General features: G+C 39.9%; 1 protein-coding gene across 1 annotated transcript in view; it reads right to left on the reverse strand.

Annotated features, from left to right (window-relative positions):
• Positions 1-7,551: 7,551 nt before the first annotated feature.
• Positions 7,552-11,465, reverse strand: part of LOC102192446 (insulin-like growth factor I) — an 8,748-nt gene continuing 4,834 nt past the window's right edge. The window contains exons 3-4 of the mRNA XM_013914052.1: positions 9,901-10,079; positions 7,552-8,679 (exon numbers count right to left, since the gene is read on the reverse strand). Coding sequence (XP_013769506.1) covers positions 8,491-8,679; positions 9,901-10,079 — 368 coding nt within the window. The 3' untranslated portion in view covers positions 7,552-8,490. The remainder of the gene's footprint in view (positions 8,680-9,900; positions 10,080-11,465) is intronic.

Here is an 11,465-nt window from a genome sequence, read left to right on the forward strand (position 1 = left end):
CTCCCCAATCAGAAGGAGGACCTGTAGAGACTCTTAAAGGCACAGAACACAGTAGAGACATACTCACACACTCATTTAAAATGTGACCAGGGCTGTAACACCCCAGAAAAAAAGTAAATAAAATTGCACAATACCTTTTTTTTTTTTTAGCAATTATAAAAAACGAAAAAACCAAAAACAGATGTAACAAATCTGATTTAAATTTAACGTAATATATGGAAATCATGGAAATTTTGAACCAAGTAAGTTCCAGTGATCCATGTCATTGGTCTGCTTGTCTGCAGCAAAGTGTTTGCAGACTTTCTTGTTCATCATATTTAGAAGAGGCTTCTTTCTGGGACGACAGCCATGCGATGCAGTGTGTGGTGTATGGTCTGTGCACTGACAGACTGACACCCTACTCTTCAACCTCTGCAGTGAGGTGGCTGTCGCTCAACTGGTAGAGCTACTACCTGGAAGGTTGGTGGTTTGATCCTTGGCTTCCCCAGTCTGCATGCCAAGTATCCTTGGGCAAGATACTAACCCCAAGTTGCTCTCTGATGCGTCCATCGGAGTGTGAATGTGTGTGAATGCTGGTTAGATTGCCATTAAATATAGAAGTAACTGCTTGTATGAGTGGGTAAATGAGGCATGTTGTATACAGCGCTTTGAGTACTCCATGAGAGTAGAAAAGCGCTATATAAGAATCAGTCCATTTACCATTTAATACTGGCAGCACTATCTATTTTCAAAAGACAACCTCTGGATATGACGCTGAGCACGTGCACTCAGCTTCTCTGCTCGACCATGGCGAGGCCTGTCCTGAGTGGATCCTGTTTCAGGGTGTTGGGAATCTTCTTATAGCCTAGGCCATCTTTATGTAACAGATGTATCTTTACCATGATGTGCCAGGTTAAACTTCCAGTGACCAGTATGAGACAGTGTGAACAATAACACCAAATTTAACACACCTCCTCTCCATTCACACCTGAGGTTTTGTTATGCTAACGCGTTATTGTTTTCTATATTGTCCTCTGTTGTCCATTCTTGTTGTCATTGTTTGCTCTAATATGATGTGATCACTGTTTTTGTCCTTGTCTCTATATACAAGGTCTATAAATAGTGTCTCAGTATGTTGCTATTAACTTGTGTGTAACATCAACCTGCCAGAGGGTCTATGCCTATAATCTGGCATATTTACATTTGTTAAAATGTTCATTAATAGGTATTGTCCCTCTTTCTGATAAAAAAGGAAATATAATATAACGAGTCACATGACACTGGAGAGGAAAAATGGCAAACTGGGCACAATTTGGACCTTTTCACTTAGGAGTGTACTCACTTTTTTGCCAGGGGTTTAGACATTAATGTCTGTGTGTTGAGTTATTTAGAGGGGACATCAAATTTACACTGTTATCAGAATCAAACTCTTGTAAGGTTCCCTCAGACAGCCAGGTTGAAGGAACCTGTTGCTGAAACTGCTTTTGTCCAGTGTGTTATGGAGGAGGTCATTGTTATTCAAGCTGAACACTGATTACTTTACATTATATCAGTGTCATAGCTTCAGTGATGTCACATGAAAGGATATGATAAGATATTTACAAAAATGTGTATGATGCTGTAAAATAGTTGTGTTTATCTACATTTCACACAGCAGACTTGGGTTTGAAATTTCCACGTTCATGTTTCTCATTTCAGTTATTTTGGCCTTTATTGATAACAAAGAGCTGACAGGAGAGAGACAGGAAGGCCGCGGGTCAGTCGCTCTCAGCCACATGGCTCATCGCAGCGAGCTAAACTAACGCCCATATCTGTTTAGAAAGATTTAATTTGAGTTCAGTTCAGTGATTCGTTATTATGGTATGATTTTAAGAAGTTTAGACAAAAACATAATACAACAATAAATATTTTGAATAAATAAATGTAGCCAGAGAGAGAGAGAGAAATCTGAAACCCTTTAAAAATATTTTGCTCAGTGAAACACTGAAAAAAACTTTTATTGTGCTCTTCAAGTATAGCAATGTTTCTGTGACCACTTCTTACTGCTGCAGATGTGTGAGATGTCTGTTGGTCACACACATGTCCACTGTGTAAAATGTCACAAATAAATCGTCTTCCACTCACAAAAACAGCTCCCTCATGACCATGAGAATGAAATCAAACAGGCGGCCTGGGAAGAGATGGGACCGAATATCGTTATCTGTCAGTGACGCAGGTTACAAGGAGAATGCGCTCCCTCCATGTCTTATCAGGCCGACTGTGAACAACTGTTACTGTGTTATGATGTCAAAAGGTCACAAACACACTCCTATCTGAAAAAAGAAGCGTACTTGCTAGCACCTGCTGTAGTAACAATACAGTTCTCTGAATTTAACAATATTTAATAGATTGTGAGCACTGACAGAATTAGAAACTATAGCCACTCCAGCACATACCATGATACATTTTCAAGCTAAATGTTGCATAACCGAGGTTTATTTATTATTAGATACTACAAATATTGATATAGTTGTTGAATTGTTTAATAAATAATACTATTTTACTTTACTTCTACTACTGTTTGTATCAGACTGTGTTTGGAACAGTTTCCATGAGCCAAGCACACAAAAACTGTCAAACCTGTAAATGATCAAAATGTTTGAAGATGTTTGTTCTGCACCATCTGCAGGTCAGCAAAGTTCACTGAAGCACTGACCATGGTAACTAAATCCATCCACTCTCTTCCACTTACCCTTCTGGGGAGACACGGGGGGCTGGAGCCTGTCCCAGCTACATTGTGACTTATTTGAACAAACTTTAACATCGTCTTGAGTGTTACTTCTACTACAGTGAATCCACTCAGAGGTTTAAACCCACCTATTCAAATCAAATTTTAACTATTTATTTATTCTATAATAGAAGACCACAAAAATTTGGTTTAATTATTTATTCAAGTTTCCAGCAAAATATTTGCTACTGTAGCCTTTTCTCACACACCACATGTTTCTAAGAAGGCAGTGCCAAACTGAATCAGTTGTATCAAATACAGGGTTACAGCTGAGAGCACACATCAGCAAATAAATGCATGAGCGATTCAACAGCTACATTTATGCCGAATTTGCTGAATAAATAGTCCAATCAGCAAATTTCCTCCAAGATTAAACTTGTCTATGGTGAGCTTAGTCCAAGACAAAAGCTGTCCAACATGGAGTGGCTGTAGCTCAGGAGTAGGGCAGAAGGTTGGTGGTTCGATTCCTGGCTGCTCCAGGCTTGCCAAATATCTTTGGGTAGGATACTAACCCTGGAGTTGCTCTCTCATCATGTGTAATTGGTAGCATTTGTGAAGAAGTAAGTGTTGGAGTGAATTATACGAGTCATTTAAAGCACTTTGAGTGCTCAGATAGAGCAGGAAAATGAACCAGTCCATTTACCAACATAAAGGAATAGCTGTGTGCTTAACCCAAATGTGTTATAATACATAAATGAAATATATACTGAAGTCAGTTTTATTCACATAGTGCCAAATCACAACAGCGGTCGCCTCAAGGCCCTTTATATTGTAAAGACCCTACAATAATAGAGAGAAAGCCCCAACAATCAAACAACCCCTGGCAACAATGTGCAGGCTGACTCAAACATGGGTTTATTCATCATAAACTAAGGCAGCTTAGTGATGGTCAAGTTGGTGCAGGACCAGATATTTCCTCCACAGATTCTCTCTGGGATAATGCTCTTTTAGGAAAAACACCAGGACTTCTAGGCAGAGGAGAAAACAAGTAGGTTGCAGGGACTGAGAAAAACAGGATGATGGGCCGTTTGAAGCTGAAGCTTTAGCGTGGTGCTTTGGAGGGACTGTGTTGAGGCTTTGTTTATCTGGCTAGAGTCAAGTGATCAGTGACGTCTGAAGCTTCATTCGGTTCATCACTGTTTCAATACCTGATTCAATGGTTTCTAAGGGACTGGAGTGTTTGCAGGATTTGTAGTTTATTTTTTATGTGTGAGAGAGAGTGAACCAGTGTGTGACATAAAAAGACATGGAGCCAGCAGTGAACCAACAGCTCCAGCCCCAGGTCAAAAACATACACAAGAAATACCCTAAATAATATATTATATATTGGTGTATGTCCACTGGTTGATTACAAAAGCAAGCATACGCCCAACCTATTGTAAGAGTTTGTTGTCCGTGTAGGTTCTCAGGGTTGACCTGTTTAAGTTTCTTGAAGACGTTTCATCTGAGAAGCGTCTTCAGAGTTAATGGTGGAGAGTCCCAGATTATAGGATAAGAGTGTGTTGTACATTATTATTTACAATGTTTGTTTTTAATCTATGACTATCACAAATAAAGAGAGACCACACCATGTTTAAACAAGGAAAGTTTATTCATGTAAATGACGTATCAAGCAAATAGATATAACATTTTACACAAAAAAACCCATGTTCAAAGCACCACAACTGTAGCCCGATATCACACAAAACTGCCACATGACATTAAACAGAAGCTGTCAGTTCAGCTCTGCAGAGTGAATAATCATAACCAAGCAGTTCATTTCAAGTTGCAGAGTCAAACTATGCACTTCATATTTTTGGTAACCAGATGGCACCAAAGAGGATTGCGTTAAGAAACTTCAAGTAATAAACCTTTCAGTGCTAAAGAAAGTTTCATTTGGCCAACACTACAGGATCAGAATTTCTACGTGACAAGCTGGTTTCACTAACATGGTTAATTCAACGCTCGGGTAGTATTAACAAAGGGCGGGAATCCAGAAGGGAGGTTCTAGAAGTGCAGCCTTGTTGGGGATGATGGGAGGAAGATGGAATAAAAGACAAACTGTAGAAGAGACCCAGAGTTTAATAATAATTAATTCAGGTCACCTGATCCAGCCCTAACTATACACTTTATGAAAAAGGAAAGTTTGAAGCCTAATTTTGAAAGTAGAGAGGATGTCTGTCTCTTAAACTGGGAGCTGGTTCCATAGAGGAGGGACCTGAAAGCCAAAGGCTCTCCCAACCAATCTATTTAAATTTCATATGAACAACAAGTAAGCCTGCAGTTGCTGCTATAAGGTCTTTAAGATAAGATGGAGCCTGATTATTCAAGACTTTACAATGGAAGAAAGGATTTTAAATTTAACAGGAAGCCAATGAACAGAAGCCAATATCAGAGAAATATCTCTTTCTAGTCCCTGTCAGGACTCTTGCTGCAGCATTTTGGATTAACGGAATGCTTTGCAGTGAGTTTTTAGGACATTCTAATAATAATAAATTACAGTAGTCCAGCCTAGAAGCAATAAATGCATGAACTAGTTTTTTAACATCACTCACATCACAGACTAGATGTTTCTAATTTTAGAGATTGATGAAAACGTGCTAGAACAGTTATGCAGTAGTTGAATTCTGTAAGTCCGTTGTGCCATACCACATATGATTAACCAGCTAAACACAGCACACACACACCTGTCATATGCATATTGGGGTGGCTGGCTTCCCCTAGTCTGCATGCCAAAACCCCCAAATTGCGCTGCGATGCGGAGTTTGAATGTTAGTTAGAAAGCACTAAGAAAATGTGCTTGTGCGAATGGGTGAATGCACAAGTTCTGTAAAGTGCTTTGAGAGTAGAAAAGCGCTATATAAGAACCAGTCCATTTACCATATGCACGTTCACCACCACTAGTTTATCTGTTTAAACAACTCCTTATATGGGGGAGGGATTTCTTTTGTTGTGTCTTATAAGGGGGACACAATAAGAGGGTGTAAGTGTATAAAGAGGGATGGACAGACTTCCTCGATTTGGTTTCTGCATTCCCAGCGTTACTGGAGGCCAGGGTAATGCCATCAGAGTAAGAATCTGTTTAGACACCATGTTTCTAAAGTTTGTACGGCTAACTACAATAGCCTCAGTTTGAACTGAATTTACAAGCAGAAAGTTAGCGGCCATCCAGGTCTTTATGGCATTCCTGCAGTTTAACTAATTGGTGTGTGTTATCTGGCTTCATGGATAGAGCTGAGTGTCATCTGCACAGCAGTAAAAATGTATGCTATGTCTTCTAATGATGCTGCCCAAGGGAAGCATGTATAATGTAAACAGAATTGGTCCTAGCACTGAACCCTGTGGAACTCCATAATTAAAGTTTGTATCATGTAAATGGGGAGTATTTAAATTTAAGCATATTACACACATGTGATGATAAAATATCTTTAAATAATGTTAAGTGTTTTATTCTTACAGTTTTATAGCATGCTTTTATTGTGACGTTTGTTTGACTTGTTTCCCGTGTCGTGCCAAGGTAGGTATCCTCGACAGCATGTGGTTCCCCTGTGTCAGGAGCACGCACTGGGCTCTCCAAATCACGACACTTCTTATAATGACTTATAATGACTCCTGAAACTTTGGATGTCTTAGCCCTTTATACAGTAAAGTTACAGGAGGATACAAATAATTAATGGGCAAAATGTCATCAGTTTGTTGAAATAATCCAGTCCAATAACGCATGAGAAGAATACATGTATCATTTTCTGTTTGTAACCCACAAACTGAATGGCAATGTGACAACACTCAAACCTCATAGTAGGGGCTGGATCAAGTGACTTTGACTACACTACTATTGGCCAAGTTACAACAGGTTTAGGCTGATGGGGACTGTTTTCTTTTTTTTTTTTCACTTGTGGCTTTTCAAAGCCTGGTTCTCCCAGTATTGTGGTGTCTTTACTCTAAAGTTCCATGTTGGTGGGGATTAGAGATATTAAGAATTTGAATGGAATCAAACTGAATAAAAGTGAAGCCCTGAAATGTGCACTATTACAAAAATCGTTCCTTGGTTGAGAAAAAATAACCTGTCAACACTCTGATGGTAGCAGGCATATCACTGTCTACAATGAAGAGAGGTTTAATGAATGCTGACAACAAGGTGCAAACCGCTGATTATACTCAGTTTGAGGAAAGCCAGAGTAGAAGAAAACATCGAAAAGAGCCTCTGGAGAGAGATGAAACCAAGGATAACTCATACCAAAATACTGGGGAGATGAGTATTGTCAAGGAAAGGGAATGACTCCTAATCTGAAGGACAAACATCAACTATCATAAATGGTGGTGGGAGTATTACGGCATGTGTAGTTGAGGGTTCTGCACTCTTCCGGATACAGCAGGAGGCGCTTTTAAGAGTTCTAGCTCCTGACACTCCTGTGCAGATAGAACACCTGGTTATAACTTCAGCTTGGCCTCAAAGAAAGCACACTGTGTTTAATCACAAATGTATCAGTAAGACTTGCAGCTCTTTATTTATCCACCGAGGCCCGAGATGACCTTCAAGGCTTTTGGTGATAACTGTAGCTATGTCAAAGTAAAATGAGCCAGCAGCTTAAGATTACTCTGAAACTGGAGGTTGTGTCAAGTTCTGATTAGAATTATATGAACGTAAAATGTCGTGAGATTTGAAAATACTCACCAATGTCACACCTGAAATCACTTTTACAGCCAAACAATGTAAAACATAACAGAGCACCAAAGATGAATAAGGCTTAATATTTATTATAGTTACGTGCTCATTGTGAAATAAATAATGAATGCATTTAAAGACATTTACACAACATATGTTCATAAACAATAAACACACACAGTGGATAAAATTTGTCTTTTACCCAAACAAATATTAAAGCTAGTCAAGAGTGTCAAGTGCCATCGAAATAAGTGTGAACTACAAATGACTCCACAGAAGGTGGCGTATATAACAAAGTGTTCGGATTCTGATGATGAGTGCATAGAAAATCTTATAAGAACTATTAACTACGGTATAGTGGCTGACATGTTTCTTAACAGACACCACACCAAGAGACGAGCACAGACAGAAGAATAGTGAAGAATCGGGCAGCTGAAGATGTTTTCATGGGTTAGAGCAGATGTGGGAGAATTAGGTCTACTGTATGTAAAGAAGAAAAAGCATTTATGGTGCTCTAGGATGAGGTAACATCTCAAAATAGATATTAAAAAATCTAAGATTTTTGTGCATTTATGAGTAGATCACTTCTGTTTCTGTTATTAGTTTCTTGTAAATTTGTGTTTCTCTCCCCACAAATGTTATTTCCATTAGCTGCACAGATCACATTAACGTGAAGATATATGAAGGCCTATTATGATAAGTACATAAAGGAGTAACTTCTTCCTGAACATTACTTATTCACCAAATTACTGGTGGCCTGTCTGAGGTTAGAGCGAACTTTTGTTTTAATCTAAATCAACTTTTTTCTTTTTTTAAATCGGTGTAACAAACAACCAAATATTCTCCATGAAGGGGCTAGGGGTTAACCAAACACTGTCCTTAACCATACATGGATTGCTGTTTATTGTGGTGTTACTGGAAGTTTGCTGTCTGATTACATTTCTAAAGTTTCTGAGGTGACCTTTTATCTATGAACATATAAGAGGTCTGGGTCGCTGCACATACTCAAACACATACACTGTTTGATTGTTTTTATACCACAGGACTTCTGTGAGTATAAATATTATCTTCAAACTCCGGACTGTAAACCCATAATTCTTTAAAGTGCGCTCTTATTGGCTGCAGTCGGCTGACTTGTTGTTTCGTATGCAGTCATCCTCCTGAGTGACCGTGAAACTTTGACTTTGTGCCGAAGCGAATGCCGCCAATTCCTTCTGTATGCTTCCCTCTTCGGACTGCTCGGAGGTCCCAGGTACTGTAAAAGTTTTTTCTGAAATACTTCTTGGAACTGCAAGACACAGATAAGAATAAAGAGTTCATTAAACAATGAGGAGCTTAAGGCCTCCAATACAGCTGTTAGTTTGTGTTATGTGGTCACTGTTGCTGATTTTCTGTTGCTTCACACAAATTGTGCTGGATCACCACAGTACCAGAGAATTTCCCCGGCTTGGCAATACTATTGCAGAATTACAAATCCAGGAATATAAATATTCATCTCATAAGGCCAAAGCTCATAAAGCGCTATACAAATACAGGCCATTTACCATTTATAAGTCTTTAGTGGCTGTAGTGCCAACTGGTTGTTTTCCTCTTTCATGACTTTTTCTTTGTGGCTTTTGTGGTTTTGGATTCAATAAAAGGAAACTTTTTTGTCTGTGGCCAGTTGAAACCATGTCTGGATTTGCTTGTTAGGCATGTCTTTAACAGTGACAGGTGTGTTAGAGGAAAACAACACAATAAAACAAATACAACTCCCAATCCTGATTTTCTGGCTTAGTGTTGATATATTTATTAAATGGTAATATTGAGTCTGTCCAACATTCAGTAGGTATATGGACATATTCCTGCATTCTTATACAAAACACACTTATATGAAAAAGAAGGGAAGTGTTTTTCACAGCTCTGAAATAAACATATTTTTTTCACCATCTTTAGATATTTAATCAAAAATGGAAATAGTTGTGGATCACATGCTTGCAGTACTACCACAGACCACTGAGAGAAGACTCCACAGTTGGTTTACAAATGTTCTTTGGGATCTAATGTGACCTAATTTGGTAAAGGTCAGGAATGACTGAGGACACACGCTTCACTGTATTTTATACAATGAGCCAGTTAAGGGTAAGGCCCAGCTTTTTTCTCTTTGATCCAGTATAATCAATCCTCTGATAATGTCAAGGCCAAGTGTGAACTTAAACAGCACAGTGGTGCAGAGTCAGCACTATCACTTCACAGCAAGAAGGTCCTGGATCAAATGCACTGCAGATGTTCTGGCTTCCTCCCACAGTCTGAACACACATGGCGGTTAGGCTAAGTGGTCGTTCTAAACCGACTGTACGTGTGAAGGACACATGATAGGTTCCCTCTCTGTATCTGGCCTTTGGGTTGTATCCTCATGTTTAGCCATGAGATAAGCTCCCACCTTCTCCCTGTTCTTCTGAAGTGGATAAGGTGAAGACAATGGATGGATACAAGGTATATAAACTTATTTAAACAACAGAGATCTTACCAAATTTGGCTGTGTAGTGGCATGTACTGTTGTGGATGGAGAATATGTGGTCTGTTGGCTCCTTGGTTTAGCACAGTACATCTCAAGGTGATGAAGTTCACAACCTGATGACAGGCAACACAGATCCACTATCCCCTTCCCTCTGGACCGAGTGCCATAACCAGACCACAAGCCTTTACCTGCAGAAGAGAGACGTGTCACACACTACGTTCTTCTCTTTCCTTTAACTATCAATAGCTTTACAGTCAAACAAAATCTCCTTTACAGAGTACAGTGGTGCTTAAGATTTACTGTGTCCCCTTATGTGGCCATAACAACTTCCTCCTCTGCAGAAAATAAATGTGCTCGGACAGTTTAGTCATTGTTGAACTGTCGTGGCTGCGGCGCAGGAGGTAGAGCGTATCTGCGGTTTGATCCCTGGCTGCTGCAGTCTGTGTGCCAAAGTATCCCTGGGCAAGATGCTGAACCCCGACTTGTTCCTGATGTGTTCATTTGGTTTAAATGTCTGTGTGTGTGTTAAATGGATAAACACTTTTCTACATAAGAACGAGTCCATTTATTATTTTTATTTTAACATAATGCACTACCCAACTCTGAAAACACCTCAGGACACATTCTCAACAGGACAAAAGTCATGTTAATCATCTATACTGATATTAATGGGCGATCGTAGGGGCGTAAAGCGCTTTGGGGTCCTTGGGGACTAAGCCAAGTGCTATACAGATACAGGCCATGATGTGTTGGGAACAAAAAGATGCACTGAATTCAAAGACATCCCAAAAACCAAAGTGAAAAATATATGGCGGGCTAGTTCATTTAGCCGAAATTTCATTGTAGCAACTCAAATTGGTACTATCGGATTTAGGTCAGGTGCTTCATCCTCTAGCAACTATATGTATACTCTCACCACACGGGGAAGCTAGGTCCCACTGCACCAGCATAAGAGCTGACAGTCAAGAGTGTTGTTGCCTAAGCTGTAGAGGTCTGTGTGGCCCTCCCATGCTTTCCCAGACCATCACTGACCCACTACTAAACCAGTCATGTGGAACGATGATGCAGGCAGCATTCTCCACAGCTTCTCCAGACCCTTTCACATCTGTCACATGTGCACAGGGTGAACCTGCTCTCATCTGTGAAAAATACAATTCTGGTATTCTATGGCCAACCCCAGGGGTACCCAGCTGTGAGCACAGGGCCCACTAGAGGAGGGTGGCTCTCAGGCCCATTAAATCCGTTTTGTCACTTACCAGTGGCCTGTTGACCTGCTCTTTGTAGAGCTCTGACAGTGCTCTTTCTATTCCTGCTTGCACGAAGGAGCTGATACCAGTCCTGCAAATGGTTTAAAGACCATTCTGTACCCCTGTCCAGCTCTGCTAGAGTAAATTGTTAAATCTGTTGGTGCCAGGTATTACCTCACGCTACCAGTGGTGACATTGACCTAGCCAAAGGTATAACAATACCATTCCCTCTAAGCTTTTCACCAAGTTGACGGATCTAGGACTCAGCTCATCACTGTGTCAGTGGATCCTCAACTTCCTCACAGACAGACCCCAATCAGTGAGGGT

Source organism: Pundamilia nyererei, unplaced genomic scaffold (genome assembly GCF_000239375.1).
Source record: "Pundamilia nyererei isolate P.nyererei 1_Seehausen unplaced genomic scaffold, PunNye1.0 scaffold00169, whole genome shotgun sequence".
NCBI classification, from domain to species: domain Eukaryota; kingdom Metazoa; phylum Chordata; class Actinopteri; order Cichliformes; family Cichlidae; genus Pundamilia; species Pundamilia nyererei.